Here is an 18,943-nt window from a genome sequence, read left to right as displayed (position 1 = left end):
ATAAATTAGTAGAAAATTTAAGGGATAACAATGGAAGAACATAAATAAATTAAATAAAGATAAAATAAAAAACTAAAAATAAAATTTTAATATAATTGAAAGAATTGTCTTTTTTCTACTGTATACGTTTTCCGATTCCCATGAAACCTTAAAAACCAATGTCATCCATTAATTAAGCATGTAAACAGATAAAAAAAATTAAATTACTCAATGAACAACATGTACAAACTAAAAAATTATCAATCAAAAATAGCGATAAGAAACTCTCTCTCTCATTATTATTTCTTGAGTTCAATGTAAAATTTACCAAAGAAAAGTAATCATTTGAATAAAAAATAATATATAAATTAGAAAAAAAAAATAAGGGACAAAAAAAAAAAGGAAGAACATAAGCACCGGAAATAAAGATAAAAAAAAGGAAAAAAAAAATGAAAATACTAATTGAAAATAACTATTCTAGATAAAAAAAAAACAAATAATAATAATAAAAAAAAACTGTAGTATAATTTTTCATTGAGAAACAACGATTGGAAAATTGAAAAAAACTGTTCTAGAAAAAATATATATATATAAAAAAGAACTGTAGTATAATTTTTCATTGAGAAACAGCAATGCAAATCTCTCTCTCTCTCTCTCGTCTTTTTCTGAATTAATTGTGAAATTTACAAAGGAACATTGAGATATAAATAGAAAGTAAGAGAAGAAAAAAAAATTAGAAAAAGATATAAGGGACAAAAACAAAAATGAAAGAACGTAAGCACCGAAAATAAAGATAAAAAAAAACGAATAAAATGAAAATAACTATTATATTCTTCATTGAGAATAGTATAATTTTTCATTGAGAAATAACGATTGAAAAATTGAAAAGAACTGTTATTGCAAAAAAATAAAATAAAGAAAAGAAATCATTGAGAAACAATGATTAGAAACTCTCTCTACCTCTCTCTTGTAGTCTTGTCTTTTTCCTGATTTGAGTGTGAAATTGATAGAGGAACATTGAGATATAAATATAAAGCAAGAGAAGAGAAAAAGAAAAATAAACAGAGAGAGAAAGAGAGAATTTGAGAACCTTTTGTTTTCTTCATTAAGACAATTAAATATATTACAAATAAAACTCATACATTTTAATTGTCTCATATTGAGATATAAACATAAAGAAAGAGAAGATAAAAAGAAAATTAAATAAAGAGAGAGAAATAGAGAATTTGAAAACCTTTTGTTTTCTTCATTAAGACAATTCAATGCATTACAAATAAAAAATAAAAAAAATCGGTTCAAACATAAATTATGGGAGAAAGAAAGATTTAAGACATTTAAGTGCAGATAGAGGGAGAGAGAGAGACCTACAGATTTGTGGGAGAGAGAGTTAAGACCAAAAAAAAAAAAGTTCAGGACACGTGTCGCAATTCTACGCTCTCTCCGAGCCAAAACTCGGCTTTTATATATGATGATGAATATATATGATAATATATCTCACATTGAGATATAAACATAAAGCAAGAGAAGATAAAAAGAAAATTAAATAAAGACGGAGAAATAGAGAATTTGAAAACCTTTTGTTTTCTTCATTAAGACAATGCAATGCATTACAAATAAAAAATCAAAAAATCGGTTCAAACATAAATTATGGGAGAGCGAGAGAGATTTAAGACATTTAAGTGGAGATAGAGGGAGAGAGAGAGACCTACGGATTTATGGGAGAGAGAGTTAAGACAAAAAAAAAATGGAGTTAGGAGGACACGTGTCGCAATTCTAAGCACTCCCTACGTCAAAACTCGGCTTTTATGGGAGAGTGAGAGTTAGCACAATTAATTAAAAAAAAATGAATTTAGATATAAAATTATGGGAGAGAGATTTAAGACATTTAAGTGGAGATAGAGGGAGAGAGAGAGAGAGAGACAAAATTATGGGAGAAATAAATAGTTAAGACACTTAAACCATATAATTAGTTTAGAGAGAGAAAATAAAAGGTTCAAACATAAAACTATATTAAAAAAAAAACAGTTGAAAAATAAATTATGGGAGAGAGAGAGATTATGGGAGAGTGAGAGTTAGCACAATTAATTAAAAAAAAAAAAAACGAATTCAGATATAAAATTATGGGAGAAAGATTTAAGACATTTAAGTGGAGATAGTGGGAGACAGAAATAGTTAAGACACTTAAACCATATAATTAGTTTAGAGAGAGAAAAGAAAAGGTTCAAACATAAAATATTAAAAAAAAACGGTTGAAACATAAATTATGGGAGAGAAAGAGATTATGGGAGAGTGAGAGTTAGCAAAATTAATTAAAAAAAAAAAGAAAAAGAATTCAAATATAAAATTATGGGAGAGAGATTTAAGACAATTAAGTGGAGATAGAGGGAGAGAGAGAGATTGACAAAAAACGATTGAAACACAAATTATGGGAGAGAGTTAACACAATTAATTAAAAAAAAAAAAACGATTGAAACACAAATTATGGGAGAGTGAGAGTTAGCACAATTAATTGTCTTAAACCATAGAATTAGTTTAAGACATTTAAGTGGAGATAAAGGGAGAGAGAGGGAGACAAAAAACGGTTGAAACACAAATTATGGTTGAGTAAGAGTTAGCACAATTAATTAAATGTCTTAAACCATAGAATTAGTTTAAAACATTTAAGTTGAGATAGAAGGAGAGAGAGAGAAAGAGACGTGGGAGATGGAGTTAGGAGGACACGTGTCGCAATTCTAAGCATTCCTTACGTCAAAACTCGGCTTTTATATATATATATATATATATATATATATATATATATATATGACAAGTATTTCAACAATGTCGGTGGTTTGGTAAGATTGTGACTTCTGGCCAATTCAAGCTTGTTGAGCACAGTTGCATGCACCCAAGCTTTGACAATGCAACCTTAAAAGTCAAATGTTTATAATACATCACATCTTTGCTATTAATTCACCTAATCTCAGATTTTTTTTTTTTTAACCTAATCTACATGCCCAGAACATTGTGTACATAGTGCCACCGACTTTAGAAAGGACAAACAATTCTCACAAACAACTCTTACAACTCCGCTTCTAAAAATTAGCACGTGTTTTTTTAAGTATGTGAGAAGCACATACTCTCTTATTAATACTATTAAAAAAACATATGAGAATTACATGCTATTAAAAAAATATGTTTTTTATACATGCTAAAAAACACATGTCATTTTTAGATGCTGAGTTATAAGAATTTCCTACAACCATCACTTTAGAAATTAGCCCCTCTTGAAAAACTTATCATTGAATTTCCCTCTTTAGTTACATGTCCAATGGTAAAATTGCTAGAGCACTAGCAATACACTATTTAAATTTCATTATCATTCCTAAATGTAAAGAAGGCTCGTAAAAACTCACTTACAACAAACTCTTTTAGTGTTTTCTAAACGATCTTGTGTAGCACTTTAAAAATAGAAAACAAAGCTTTTTTTATCATCTTTTCGGTCTCTCTTTCTTATAACATTGATTTGAAAGAATATTTCAATGATATAGGCAAATGATAAGAGAATCTATTGTCTAGTTAATTTGAATAGAAAAACAAAAGTAACTTAATTTCATAAATTTAAAGAAAAGCTAAAGGAAGCTACTCCTAGTCCTAGTGCTTTAACAAACTTTTAAAAGACAACCTAAGAAAATCAATATAAACATGTACATTTTAAAGCAGTTTTGAGATTGATTGGAAAACTCTCGGATGGTCGGGCTTTCTATATATATATATATTGCTGCTATACAACTAGGTTCACTCAAATTTCAAAAATCTTATGCATTTTTTCCAATCCCAGTCGTTTTTAGGTTTTTCTACTTTACTGTATCTTGACTTATGTGCTTAATTCGGATTTCTGGGTAAATAACGCGTCGTTAATATATACGTTGACTTTTTGACGACTCTTGCTATTGTCTTGACTCGCCTCTCTGCCACCTCAAAGCTGAAATGAAAACTTACCTCATTTAGCTGACAATATTGTTTTTCCTTGTTTTCCGTTCTACTGAATAATGTACTGAACTTTTGGTTGGTCCAAGGAAAAGAAGAGGTTGCATCCTGGTTCAATTTAATTACTTGTGTGCTGACTGCGGCTAGACTTCTCGTACCTATTAAGAAATGGTCAAGGGGAATGACTTCCCAAGGAGAATTAATTACTTTTTGGACAGAAATTCCTCCGACGCATCATAAGAATATGGAAAAAGAAAACTAGATGAGCCAATAGAAGGTAAATCAGAAGCATAACTACTCACCACCATATAGTTATAAATCAGAAGCAAATCGGAAGCCCATATACATGTCTCTAACTTTTCCATTCTTTTAACTCAAAAACTGAAACTACTCAGGAAAAAATATAAAACACTGAAACTGAAGCTAATTTCTCCATCGTTTGGGCCAACAACACATGCAAGTTAAAAACAGCAGCCATACGCAATGTAATTCAAGGTAAAAGCTTCAAATTCCCCTAGCTAGTTTCTGCAATGTTCTTTCTAAACGTGACTTCTTTTTTGGGTGTTCTTCTCTTTTGCTTTAAAGATTGGATTTTTATGTGGGTTTTCTGTTTTTGGTTAGTGGGTGTTCTTGTTTTCATTTGGTTTGCTTCAGAGGGGAAGATTTAGATTGCGGGTGTTTACATTTATGAGAAGTAGTTGCAAGAAGGAAATATGAGTGGCATAGTATTCGTGAAAAACGAACGATAGAAAAATAGTTGAATAAAATGGTCAGAGCGATTTGAGTAGGAGCTTCTGATGTTTCTTTGGATTCTGTATAACTAACGACCGTTTGGTTTACGAAATAGACTCATGGAAGTGAATGAGTACTATTCTTATGGAATTGCCATTTTTTTATGTAGTAAGAGTCTATTCTTAGGAATGGTTATTCCCGTGAGAATAACTAATCACTTGCACGGAGGAATAAGCTGCATTTTTCAAAATAATACCCCTATATATATATATATATATATTTCAAACTTACAAAAGAAAAATCAAGAACAAAAAAAAAAAAAATGGAAAATAAAGCTGGTGTGGACAAAAGAGGCTGGGGTGGTAGCACCACCGCCGAAGCGCCTCGTGGTGGTCCCCCCCCTAGGGACTCCGCGGGGGGGAGGGTTGCGACCACCCATTGATGAGTGGGCGACCCATTTAATTTATATATATATATAAGTTGAAAAAAAAGTAGGGATGAATTTTTTAGTAATTTTGATTCATTTTCACTTAAAACATGTGTTGTCATTAAACTAAGGAATAAGAACAATTATTTCATTCCACTCTCCTCTATTCTTAGCAATAGCTATACTGTTTCCTAATTGAATACTTATTCTGTAAACTAAACGATGCCTAAATTTAGATGTTAGTATTTCGGAAGCTTATTGCATAACCCACTGAAAGATTATTTCCTTTATTAATTTGAACGCTAAGCAGCTGGTTTGGCAATATTATTGTTGCTATTTGATTTGAGTATCATGGGCTTGCTTGTGTGTATGACTTGACAAGTATTTATTTCCCGTGCAAAACAATGGTTGTCTTCCCCTTAGAATCAATGCAACACTCAAATCAGAAGATAAGAAATAGTCTACATGTATAGTGAGTGGTTTATAAAGAGATCTTACAAAATTTTCAAATTAACTAATTCTTTTAAAGTAATAGCGTAAATGGGGCAAGTATTTTTATACGTCGTTACAACTGAAAGATGTTTGCTGAAACATAATCATAGAGTTTTTCTAGTAGGTTAACGGCATTTGTAGTTTACTGAAATTGAGACAGCATCGTGCATTTGGGAGTTCCTTTCAATACGGTACTAAAATATTTGTTCAGATAATAATAATAATAATATAGATATGGTAATAAGATGTCCATAAAAGTTTATAGGGGTTTGATGGATATGTCTGAAATGTTGGGTCTGTTAGAGACACATATGATGGCTATGGGATGAGAAACACAGAACTTAATTATAATCTTTAATTGTAAACAAATGAATATTATTGATGTCTCTGTATCTAAGACATTGTTAATAGGTTAGCAGAAGAAATTGAGGTACTAATAATCAAGCATTCAGAGTGGTCATTATTGGTTTGTGTTCTTTTCTTAGGGGTGGTAAAGGAGAGGGAAGAATTTGACAGCTATATATGTAGAGAAATGTTAGGGGGTCAATAAGTTTCTCATATTCTCCTACAAATCAACAATTACATTTGTGGACTTATGTAAACCCCATAGAAGTCAATGGTGAATCTTATAAATCTAATGGTTAATCTATTGAATTTGTAGGAAAATATGGGCCAAATATTGACCCCCAGCTAGCATTTCTCATGTATGTATGGGGTGTTTGGAAGAATTTGGAGGAATTTCAGTGCTATCCTGTCTTAGTTTAAGGGCTGCCAAGTAAAGTTTGGTTGTAGAAATATTGCGGTTTAGGCTTAATGAATTAGGGCATATTTCTTGTTATGTTATTATTGTCACTCATAGCGTTGTTTTTTAAAAAAAAAAAAAAAAAAAAAAAAAAATTTAGTTTATTAGAATGACGACTTGATTTATTAGCGAGAGAAGCATGCAGCTTAACTATTGGAATCTGAAAAATAAATTTTTTACCTGTTTAAATGCCATTCTAGAACCTTGTGTGCACGCAAGTAAAATTTATTTTATATTTTTCTTTCCATTAGTTCATTTTGGTTTTTATGTTTTTTAAAATTTCAGAATTGGGCCCATATTATGCTGCTGAGAGAATATGACTTAATTCGAGACGATTTGCTATTTTTGATTTATTGTGTTTGGCCATTAGGATCGAGTACTTCAACGAGATAATGTATTCTGTTATTATGTTTTGTTGGATTATATATATAGTGATCTCTAATTGATGTTTTATTAGCAGATTGGTAGTATAAATAGTTGGTTATTGGATAAAATAGAATTCTAAGGAAATGTTTAAATTAGGTTTAATGTTAGTCCTTAGTATAAATATTCTTTGTTTTTCATTACTCTTTACTTTTGGACAGTTGTTTTTCTCTTTCCTAATCTACTTAGTTTTTCAGGATTTACAATTTTTTATTTTTTTGTATTCTTCTAGCTAGATGCTTCTCTTTTATAATTTGTGTTTACCTGAGTTGCGTTTTCGTTTTTTAATGATATTTTGATTTCTTACAAAAATATATATATATATATTAGTTCTAAGCAAGCCTCAGGTCTTGCTTTGGGCTTGGGACGTGACAATTAACCAAAATTCAATTCTAATTGTGGCAGTATCATTCACTAGGTGAAGATCATATATAGAAGAAATCATGACAGAAACTGTTGTGGCCCTTGTCATCAATGAGCTGGTTCAATTGATTGTCCATGAATCAAAACTGCTAAAGGGTGTCCATCGGGAAGTTGTGGACATTAAAGATGAACTGGACAGCATCCAGTGTTTCCTCAAAGATGCAGATAAAGGAGACCTCCAAGATGACGTCAAAATGTGGGTGAAACAAGTGAGAGAAGTAGCCTATCATATAGAAGACGTAATAGATGAATATGTTCTTCACGAGGCACAACGTTGTCATCATCAACAAAGTTTTATTGCTTTCCTCCATAAAATTGGCCGTTTATTGAAGAAACTAAAACCACAACACGACATAGCTACCAAGATTCAAGATATCAAACTATCAGTTCGTGAAATCAAGGAACGAAGTGAAAGATATGGTTTCAGTTCCTCAAAGCAAGGATCAAGTGGCAGTGCAACAAATGTTACATGGCATGATCCTCGTGTGGGTTCACTTTTCATGGAGGAAGATGAAGTTGTGGGCATTGAGTATACAAGGGATGAACTCGCAAGCTGGTTGGTGGGGGGAGAATCTAAACGCTCTGTGATTTCAGTGGTAGGCATGGGCGGAATTGGTAAGACAACTCTTGTTAGGAAAGTATATGAGAATGAATTACTGAAAAGGCATTTTGACTGCCGTGTTTGGATCACAGTGTCTCAGTCATACAATGTCCAAAAGATACTCATGTCCATGGTAAATCAAATCTACCACGAAGAAATAATAGCTCTAGGGCAAATAGATATGACAGACGAGATCACACTAATTAGCCAGCTGAGGAAATGTTTACAACAAAAGAAGTATGTTGTGGTTTTTGATGACGTCTGGAAGACAGAGTTCTGGGAAATTGTGAAACATTCTTTACCATGCAGCGACAAAGGCAGCAGGATTATCATCACAACACGCAGTGAACTCATCGGTGTTTCATGTAAAGAATCTTTAACTGATACGGTACACAAGCTACAACCTCTACCTCAAGAAAAGGCTTGGGAATTGTTTTGCAGAAAGGCATTCCAAACCGAGTTTCAGAGATGTTGTCCCAGTGAGTTGATGAGACTGTCGATGGAAATTGTCAAAAAATGTGAAGGTTTGCCACTTGCAATTGTTGCCGTAGGTGGTCTTCTGTCAACAAAGGAGAAGGTGCCATCAGAATGGAAAAAGTTGCATGATAGCCTCAGTTACGAGCTAGAATGCAATCCCCACCTTACAAGTGTCACAAAAATTCTCTCTCTTAGTTATCATGATCTTCCATGCTACTTAAAGTCTTGCTACTTGTACTTCGGTATTTTTCCAGAGGACTACTCAATTAGTGGTGCAAGATTAGTTTGGCTATGGGTTGCTGAGGGATTTATTACAAGAAAGAAGGGAAAACCATTGGAAGATGTAGCAGAAGAATTTTTAATGGAACTCATCCACAGAAACTTGGTTCAAGTTTCATTTGGGGAGCTTGATTATGAGATGCACGAAAAGTACAGAATCCATGATCTGCTACATGAAATCATCCTATCAAAGGCTCATGAGTTGAATTTGTGTCAAGTTCTTGATGCAGATGACACAACTTCCCATGGAAAAAGTCGATGCCTATCAATCCACGATGCTACAGAAAATGTTTTTGAGTCAAGTGAGTACTCTCGGGTTCGTTCTATTTTTCTCTTCAACATTACTGAACTTCCCAGGTCTTTCATAGTTAAATTGTTTCAAAAGTTCAAGCTTTTGAAAGTATTGGATTTTGAAGACGCTCCCATTGATTATCTTCCTCAAGAAGTGGGTAATTTATTCCACTTGAAGAGCTTAGGTTTGAGGAGAACCAAAGTAAAGATACTTCCAAAGTCGGTGGGTAGGCTACAAAACCTTCAGACACTAAATGTTATGGAAACCGAAGTGCGTGAGCTACCGACTGAGATATTTAGGCTTTATAAGCTGAGACAAATCTTGGCTCATTCTCATGACTTCGAAATTAAAAGTAGCTTTTATTCAATTAAAGGAGTAAAATTACATGAAGGCGTTGGATGTTTCAAGGACTTGCAGATGCTAACATTGATTGAGGCAAACCATCATGGGGTCGGTCTATTTAAAGAGCTCGAAAAGTTGAGTCAATTGAGGAAGTTGGGCATTTCAAATATGACCGCAGAACGTGGGAGGGCCCTATGTGCTGCCATACAAAACATGGTCCACCTTAAAGTTTTGATTGTAGCCTCAATTAGTGAAGATGAGATTGTAGACTTAGAATCAATTTCTTCGCCACCTCCATTTCTAAAGCATATCTATCTAAGAGGGCGATTGAAGAAGTTGCCGAACTGGATTCGAGAGCTTCAAAATCTGGTCACATTAATCTTATTTTTCTCATCATTAAAGGAATATCCACTGTCGTATGTCCAAGCTTTGCCAAATCTAATTACCCTTTCCGTTAATCATGCGTATGATGGGGAGCAACTGCATTTTGAGAAAGGTAGTTTTCGAAGACTCAAGAGGCTCACCCTCAGAGATATGAAAAAATTAAAGATGGTGGAAATGGAGAAAGGATCATTGCCTAGTCTTGAGCAACTAGAGATTGGGCCATGCCTGCAAATGAAGGAGGTACCCTCTGGAATACAACACCTTGAAAGCCTAAAGCTTATCGACTTTTATGAAATGCAGAGAGAATTTGTGCTACGTATGCAACCTGATGGAGGCAAAGATTATTGGAAAGTCCAGAAGGTAACTACTATACGTCTCAGGTATAGGATTAAAGGAGAACGATATCAAATATACAAGCTCAGTGACTCGGACTTATTGGAGCATCTACAAGGGTGAGTCTTGGAGAATCAAACTACCATGTAAAATTTCAGTGATGAACAAGGTATGCACCGCTAATTAGCCACAAGTTTTCCATGATTTTATATATATATATATATATATATATATATATATATATATATATATATATATATATATATATAATGATAAAATTTTTCACATTATGTGGCTAACTAAGAAAGTCTTACATTAGCCACTCAATGAGTTCCCACCTAAGCTACAGTTAGAAATACTACCAACTCCTTTTGCTCTCTAAATTGTGTTCCTTGTTTGTTGTACTTCTATTAATTTGATATTTTAATCTGTCATCACTAAAAATAGTTTGATACTACTAATCTATGTAACGACAAGGATCTAGCCGTTGTAATTAGACTTGGGCCAACATAGAGGATTTTAGAGGGGGGGGGGGGGGGGGTTTATTCTCATATGTAACAGTTTTGAGGGCTTTGAAACCAATGTGTTATAATGGATAGTTTATTTAGTATAAGAAATTGTTACTCTTATGCCACAATAGGACATTGGAGTATTTTCATAAAAGAGTTATATTTTTGTTGTATTTCCCCATAAATTGGAAATATTCAAGACCTTCGAACTCGCACCATCCATTATCCAATTAATTATAATAGAACAAAATTGCCTTGAAATAACATCGCATTATAGTATAACTTCAGAGACTAAAATGTTAAAACAACGCTGAAATGCTTTAAAAAAAATGGGTTATGTATTTGGTTAAACTGGCATTTTGAGTGGACAATGTTTAATCAGGGAGGAGCTTGAAATGCATTCTCATGTACAATAGTTTTTCCTTGTGTCTTTTGCAGTTGTTCTTCTTGGTGCTTTGATTCGACATCAAATCTTTCAGTTCATGGCTTGGCTTCGACAACAGATCAATGGAACAAGAGGCCATTGAAAGCAATAAATAAAATGAGTATTATAAGGCACTACTACTGTTCAGTGACAAGAGGGACTACTTTCTTAATGGATGGCTTTTGTGTGGATATTAATGTGTGCTATTCCCTCATGAAAGCTATAGTCGTTATTCCTAGCTATTTCTCATTTTGAAGAATAACTATTCAACATATATAGATTGTAGCTATTTCTCATTTTGAAGAATAACTATTCAACATAGATTGTTATCCTGTGAATAATTAAATAACCAAATGAATGGAATAACTATTCTCCCGTATAGCTATTCTATTTTGAGCTCTAATCCGCATACCAACCATACCCTTAATGAGTCCCTTAGTGAATAGAAAGAAGTCTCATTCTCAACCTACACAGATAGCTCAAACAATGGGGTACGGTATATGTCTCGTGCAAAAGAAAGAGTGGTAGAATTTCATGTACGATGGAATATTACCTTAAATAAGAATGGTGGAAGTGATTAGTATCACATTAGTGATAATAAGTTTAAAATTGTCTCAGCATGTTAATGCGGACAAAGCAACAGTGACACGTACAACTCTCCAAATCTTCAACAAAATAAAGCATGTTTAAAATTTGCAGTTGAGCCAAGTTAAATGCTACCATCTTTGTCTTCAAATTTGCTGAGATTTGAAGATGAATTGATTAGAAAATTAGAATGGAGGAATTAAGATACTGACATGCATAATTGGATTAGAAAACTTCGGGTTTGAGGATGATTTTGTTGTGTCAATCCACGTGTCTTCAGTGGCTAACGATCGAGGTGAGGTCTAAGAAGGCCCATTTCTGTTCTTATGCCATTTGTTTCAAGTGCTTCTCAAGACAAGAGTGTCCCATTCTTCATAACCGAAACAGTTTCAAGTTGCCAAAATTACAACGAAAGATCTGTTGGCAAGAAAGGTCTTGGCGTAGCCTCTTAGACGGAGAGAGATAGAGAGGAAACTCCTCCACAGAGATAGAGAGAGAGAGATAGACTCCAAAACATGACGACGGTGGCAGGCAGCCGGAGGGGCCGAAGCACGTGGATGGGGGTTCGATGTTGGAGCTTATAGAGGCCAAGAAGGCCATTGCTCCGGATAAGCAAGCCAAGAGGTTGGGTTTTTTGTTTCGTTTTTGGTTATGATGAATATTGAATTTGTGAATTATCATGTTTCATATAGCTGTATATATTGATCTTTTGGTTTTCTTTCTGGGGATGTTTTGGTGGAAGATTTTTATGTTTTTTGATTAACTTTGAGACAGGAAACGCAAGTAGAATTGTTTATGATATGATTTGGTAGTACAAATAGTTCGTTCTTGGATGAAATAGAATTGTAACAAAATGTTTCAATTTCCTTGAATATCAGTTCTTACTATAAACAGTCTTTGATCTTCAATAATCTTTATCTTTGGACAGTTGCGTTTGTCTTTTCCAATTTGCTTATTTTTTAGATTTTTTTTTTACCCTTCTACTAATTAGTGTAAGTGTATCTCTTGTATAGATCCTATTTACTTGGGTTACACTTTTTATTTTTAATGATATTTTGATTATTTATAAAAAATAAAATATATATATATATACATATATATATATATATATATATATATATATATATCAATTCTTAATAGGAGTCATGTCCTGGTTGGGGCTTGGGGTGTGACAGTTTAACCCAAATTCTTTACTAACTGTGACAATATCATTCATTAAGTGAAGATCAAAGTAAAAACCATGACAGAAATCGTTGTGGCCTTTGTCGTCAACAAGTTGGTTCAATTGATTGTTCATGAATCAAATTGGCTCAATGGTGTGCACCTGGAAGTTGTGGACATTAAAGATGAACGGGAGAGCATCCAATGTTTCCTCAAAGATGTCGATAAAGGAGACCTCCAAGATGGCGTCAAAATGTGGGTGAAACAAGTGAAACAAACAGCTTATCATATAGAAGATTTAATAGATGAATACGTTCTTCACATGGCACAACGTCATCTTCAACAAAGTTTTATTCCTACACTGTCTTAACAATGAGTGTTCGATTGTAGCTCTTGGTGTGTTTGATCTTGAGTAATGCTAGAAGTCTTTCTCATATTCTTCTTATATCCCTCCAAAACCGATGTAACTTTTAAAATTATCATTGGATTAAAAACCAATAAAATAATCTATCACAAATTTAATGGTAATACTCTTTGATCTTTGAGGTGACCTTTTTTTTTTTAGAGTTAAATACTATTCCAGTATCTGTGGTTTGCATCAAAATTAAATAGCCACCTGGGTTTTCAAAAATATCGCAAATAGTATATGTGGTACGCCAATAAACTCACTTGGTACCTCTATCAAAATTTCGTTAAGTTTTTTAACGGAATGTCACATCACCCTTACACGTGGGCATCACGTGGCATGGTACCTGGGTTTTGGGTGCCACATCATATTTTTTTAAAAAAATAATAATAATAAAAACCCAAAAAAAAAAAACATTGGGGTGGCCGAACCACCCCCTTGGGCCATGGGGGTGGTTCGGCCACCCCCAGACAACCGGCTTGGGGGTGGCCGAACCACCCCCAAGCCAAATGGGGTGGCCGGCCACCAATAGGGGGTCGTTCGGCCACCCCAATGTTTTTTTTTTTTTGGATTTTTTTTAAATTTTTTTGGTTTTTCATTTCTTTTGAATTTTTTTATTTTTATTTTTTAAATAAAATATGATGTGACACCTAAAAAATCAGGTACCACACCACGTGACACCCACATGTAAGGGTGACGTGACATTCCGTTAAAAAACTTAACAAAATCTTGACTAAAGTACCAAATGTGTTTATTGGCTTACTATAAGTACTATTTACGATATTTTTAAAAACTCAAGTCACTATTTGATTTTGGTGCAAACCACATGTGCTAAAATAGTGTTTAACCCTTTTCTTTTTGTGGCTTTTTTCTTTCTTTTCTTTCCTTTTGTTGCGAGTCAAGTCCCAAATGGGAACTTGACCTTATTTAGTTGACCTTTTTTTTTTTTTTTTTTTTTTCAGCGCCTAACTAGCATCATTATAGAATGGAAAAATACAAAGTAACAATGCTATTAATTCGTAAATACAATTTTTTAGAATTTTCCACTACAAATAAAGTTGAGATATGACTTGGAAATGTTAATGGTCTTTTTAGGTGGCAGGAACAAAGACTGGGAGGCAATGAAAACATGGTTAAAAGGGAAGTCACCTTCCAGGAGAACGAATAACCTGCAGTCTTTCAAGCACCATAAATATAAAAAGAAACTAGCTGAGTCAACAAGAAGTATACGACAAGCATTACCAGAAGAGCTCCATTCCACTTTTATAAAAGTAATCCATATATCATTAAAAGCATAAGCTACTCTAGGCACGCATCAAGTATACAAGAAAAACTTCATTTCACTTTCTAATGTGGCATATATAGTTAAAGCAAAATTCATTGATAATGCCAACAGTATCATTAACCAGATTTCGAAGCCAGGAAACAATGGCAGAGATAGCTGTGACCCTCCTCATTGACAAGTTGGTTCAGTTGCTTGTTCAAGAAGCAAAACTGCTTAACGGTGTCCACAGGTAAATTGTGGGTATTAGTGATGAACTGGAGAGCATCAACTGTTTCCTGAAAGATGTCGATGCACGGGCCAAGAAAGGAGGAGACCTCCAAGATGGCATGAAAGTGTGGGTGAAGCAAGTGAGGGAGGCAGCCTTTCATATTGAAGATGTTCTAGACGAATACATTCTTCATGTAGCACAGCATCGTCATCAGCATGGCTTTGTTGCTTTCCTCCACAAAATTGGTTGGTTGCTGAAAAAACTAAAACCACATCATGATATAGCCATCAAGATTCAAGATATCAAAACATCAGTTCATAAAATCAAGGAACGAAGCGAAAGATATATCATAAATTCCTCAGAGCAAGGATCGTGTGGTGGAGCGACAAATGCCACATGGCATGACCCTCGAGTGGGTTCCCTTTTCATTGAAGAAGGTGAAGTTGTGGGTATTGAATCTACAAGGGATGAACTTGTAAGCTGGCTGCTAGGGGGAGCAACTAGGCGCTCAGTGATTTCAGTGGTAGGCATGGGCGGGATTGGTAAGACTACTCTTGCTAAGAAAGTATACGAGAATGACTCAGTGAAGGGAAACTTTGACTGCCGAGTTTGGATCACTGTGTCTCAATCATACAACATGCAGAAGATACTCATGGCCATGACAAAGCAAATCCACCAGGCAAAAAAATTGGCTCAAGGGGAAATAGACATGATGGACGAAATCACACTAATTAGCCAGCTGAGGCAATATTTTGAGCAAAAGAAGTATGTTGTGGCTTTTGATGATGTCTGGAAGTTACAGTTTTGGGAAATTGTGAAACATGCTTTACCATGCAATAACAGAGGCAGCAGGATACTAATCACAACCCGCAGTGATCGTGTTGGTGCTTGTTGTAAAGAATCTTCATCTGATCAGGTACACAAGCTGCAACCTCTATCTCAGGAAAAGGCTTGGGAATTGTTTTGCAGAAAGGCATTTCAATGTGAGTTTCAGAGGCGTTGTCCCAGGGAGTTGGTGAGATTGTCGTTGGACATTGTCAGAAAATGTGAGGGCTTGCCACTTGCAATTGTTGCCTTAGGTGGTCTTCTGTCAACAAAGGAGAAGGTTCCATTAGAATGGCAAAAGTTGTATGATGGTCTCAGTTCTGAGCTGGAAAGTAATCCCCACCTTACAAGTATTACAAAAATTCTCTCTCAGTTATCACGATCTGCCTTACTACCTTTTTTTAAGTCTTGCTTCTTGTACTTTGGTCTTTTTCCGGAGGACTATTCAATTACTGATTCAAGATTGTTTCGGTTATGGATAGCTGAGGGCTTCATAAAAGGAAACAAGGGCAAACAATTAGAAGAGGTTGCAGAAGAATACTTAATGGAACTCCTCCACAGAAACTTGGTTCAAGTTTCATTCGAAGAGCTTGATTATCAGGTACGTAGAAAGTACAGAATCCATGACCGGTTACACGAAATCATCCTATTAAAGGCAGGAGAGTTGAATTTCTGTCAAGTTTTGCAGGCAGATGACTCAAGTTTCAATGGGAAAAGCCGTGTCTATCAATCCATGATGCTAGAGAAAATGTCTTAGAGACCATTGAGTACTCTCGGGTTCGGTCTATCTTTCTTTTTTAACATTACTGCAATCCCCAGGTCTTTCCTTGTCAACTTGTTTAAAAAGTTCAAGCTTTTAAAAGTGTTGGATTTTGAAGATGCTCCCATTGATTATCTTCCTGAAGAAGTGGGGAATTTGTTCCTCTTGAAACACTTAAGTCTGAGGAATACAAAAGTGAAGATGCTTCCTAAGTCGATGGGTAGGCTACAGAACCTACAGAAATTAAATCTCATTGAGACCTCAGTGCATGAGCTACCAATTGAGATATTTAGGCTTCATAAGTTGAGACATCTTTTGGCACACTATTATGACTTTGAAATTGAAAGTAGTTTGTATTCAATTAAAGGAGTGAAAATACATGAGGGGGTAGGATGTTTAAAGGACTTGCAGTCGTTGACGCTTGTGGAGGCAAATCACCATGGTCTTGGTCTAATCAAGGAGCTAGGAAAGTTGAGGCAGTTGAGGATGTTGGGCATCTCAAATATACCCGCAGAACATGGGAGGGCTCTGTGTGCCTCCATAAAAAGTATGGATCACCTTAAAATTTTGGCTTTAAGCTCGATCAGTGAAGATGGAATTCTAAATTTACAATCCATTTCATCTCCGCCTCAATTTTTAGAGCACATCATTCTAAGGGGGCGGTTGGAGGAGTTGCCTAACTGGATTCCAAAGTTCAGAATCTTGTCACATTAGGTTTATATTTCTCGGGGTTGGAGGAAGATCCTCTACAATATCTTCTGCCTTTGCCTAATTTAATTAATCTTTTCCTCAGTCAGGGCTATGATGGAGAAGAGCTGCATTTTGAGGAAGGTGGTTTCCGAAAACTCAAAAAGCTGACACTCAAAAAGTTGGACAGATTAAAGATGGTGAAAATAGACAAAGGAGCATTGCCCCTTCTTGAACAACTAGATATTGGACCATGCCCGAAGCTAAAGGAGGTACCCTCCGGAATCCAGCACCTGGAAAATCTCAAGACTTTGGACTTCTCTGAAGTGCCACAAAACTTTGTGTTGTGTATGCAACCAGATGGAGGCAAAGATTATTGGATAGTCATAAGGTACCTACCATCCGTTTCAGGTATAGGATTAAAGGAGAACGATATCAAATATACAAGCTTAGTGACTCAGATTTGTTGGAGCGTCTGCAAGGGTGAGTCTTGGAGGACCAACTGCCATGCAGTTTCACTGAAAGACAAGGTATGAACCTCCAACTCACAGGACTGCCTCAAAAACTTTAGCAGTTCCTTTATATGTAATGATAAAGAGTCTTCACTAACCGAATTTTCATGCTTAAGCTTTGCATAGGCCAGTGATTTCCAACCAAAGCAACAATTGAATAAATTACCACAGCTTCGACACTTATAATTGTGGTCTTTTCTGTTTTTTGTACTTTCTATATATTAATATTTGATGTTTTCACCATTGAAAAATGATTCATATTAATCTATTGTATAAAAAGGATCTAGATTTGATAATTAGACATTAACCAGCACACAGGACCTTTTATAATCATAAGCCTTGATTCTTAGTCTATGGCTTTGCAACAATGAATGGTGCAGCATAGCTAACCAATATCAATCACAAGAAATAAATACAAAAGGCAGGGAGGACAAAAGCAGCGCTCTAAGCAAACAGCAAAGAAGAGGACAAGCTTGTTCAAGCATAAAACAGCAATAGTTATGTATTATCATTTTACATGTAACAATTGTTAGAAAAAAGTTCTCTATTACACTAGACAAGTGTGAATGAACTTTGAACAACAAATAATTAGTGCCAATCATCAGAGGATGCAACCTGGTTGCCATCTTAGTTCAAGAAAAGATCCAATCCCAAAGGATCTACGTCAAAATCCGTATATAAAGGATAAAAATTTGTCCTAAATTTTCAATTGAAGAAAATCAACATTGCAGCATACTATCAATTCTAGCAATTTATCTTTAAACAACCACAAGCCACAACCTATAACACAAAAGCTTACCTGTTCTAGTCTGTCCAAAGCGCAATCATGTGATCCAACAATCCCAAAGCCTTCTTCACAGCCTCATCACCACCAACATCCTTAACCAAGCCCAAAGCCTCATTTAATTCCAGCGCTTCCTTAATCCTTGCCTCTCTCAGCAAACCCCTATAAACCCTCGTCCCTAAATCTCTTCCCGGCACCAAATTCACACCCAACATCGCCCTCAAAACCTTCAAGGCCTCAAGAACCATCCCCTGCTTACAAAACCCATAAACAAGAATTCCGCAAACCTTCTCATCCAGCACACACGGCGAGCCCCGCCTCACCATCCAGTCGAAGACTTTCAAGGCCTCCTTGGGCTTGTACTTCTTGAAATACGAAGCAATGAGCATGGTGGTGATGTGGATGAGGTGAGAATGCGCCGCTGGATTGTGCTTGAGGTGGGTGAGGAGGGACATGGGGAGGGACATGTCGGGCTGGGAAGTGAGGGAGTCGACGAGAATGGAAAGAGAAAGGGATTTGGGAGGTGGGTTTGTGAGGAGGACTGTGGAGGTGAGGTGGATTGCTGTGGGAAGGTGGTTTGAGAGGCAGAGGCGTGGGAGGAGGAGGTTGATCTTTGTGAGCTCTTCTTGAGTTAGACTTGAGTTGGTGATGGGTTTTGATGCAGGAGAAGCTTCACTAGAAGAAGAAGAAGAAGAAGAAGCAGAAGAAGATAGTGGTGCAATGGGAGTTTGGAAGACGAATGAGATGATGGATTTTGAGGGAAAGGCGACATGTTGAAGCTGCTTCATTTGGAGTAATCTCATTCTGATCGACTCTGCTCGGCTGCTATAGCTACCTAAAGT

At 35.3% G+C, this 18,943-nt stretch overlaps 3 protein-coding genes across 6 annotated transcripts; 2 read left to right on the top strand and 1 right to left on the bottom strand.

Moving 5' to 3' along the window:
- The first annotated feature begins 7,267 nt into the window (after nt 1-7,267).
- On the top strand, nt 7,268-10,078 carry LOC132169226 (disease resistance protein RPM1-like). The gene has a single exon (XM_059580294.1). The coding sequence runs from the start codon at nt 7,268-7,270 to the stop codon at nt 10,076-10,078; it is 2,811 nt and encodes a 936-aa protein (XP_059436277.1).
- A 2,635-nt stretch (nt 10,079-12,713) lies between these two features.
- Nucleotides 12,714-17,341, top strand: LOC132169225 (disease resistance protein RPM1-like). Its single transcript, XM_059580293.1, has 6 exons — nt 12,714-12,889; nt 14,450-14,503; nt 14,573-15,959; nt 16,047-16,108; nt 16,178-16,810; nt 16,912-17,341. The coding sequence occupies exons 1-6, from the start codon at nt 12,714-12,716 to the stop codon at nt 17,339-17,341; spliced, it is 2,742 nt and encodes a 913-aa protein (XP_059436276.1).
- On the bottom strand, nt 14,266-18,932 carry LOC132172349 (pentatricopeptide repeat-containing protein At4g11690-like). Of its 4 annotated transcripts, XR_009439134.1 has the most exons (3): nt 18,117-18,932; nt 15,754-15,847; nt 15,572-15,620 (listed from the first exon to the last, which is right to left on the bottom strand). XR_009439134.1 is itself a non-coding variant. In XM_059583834.1 (2 exons), exon 1 carries the CDS (start codon nt 18,902-18,904, stop codon nt 18,122-18,124), a length of 783 nt encoding a protein of 260 aa, XP_059439817.1. In that variant the 5' UTR covers nt 18,905-18,932; the 3' UTR covers nt 14,266-14,795; nt 18,117-18,121. The 4 variants fall into 4 exon arrangements, 3 of the variants coding, with proteins under 3 accessions (XP_059439817.1, XP_059439816.1, XP_059439818.1); XM_059583834.1 differs by lacking the exons at nt 15,572-15,620; nt 15,754-15,847 and adding an exon at nt 14,266-14,795; XM_059583833.1 differs by lacking the exons at nt 15,572-15,620; nt 15,754-15,847 and adding an exon at nt 14,266-14,786.
- Between the last annotated feature and the right edge of the window lie 11 nt (nt 18,933-18,943).

Source organism: Corylus avellana, chromosome ca2 (assembly GCF_901000735.1).
Source record: "Corylus avellana chromosome ca2, CavTom2PMs-1.0".
Classification (NCBI taxonomy): domain Eukaryota; kingdom Viridiplantae; phylum Streptophyta; class Magnoliopsida; order Fagales; family Betulaceae; genus Corylus; species Corylus avellana.
The sequence above is the reverse complement of the archived record's forward strand: the minus strand, read 5'-3'. Positions and strand labels throughout refer to the sequence as shown.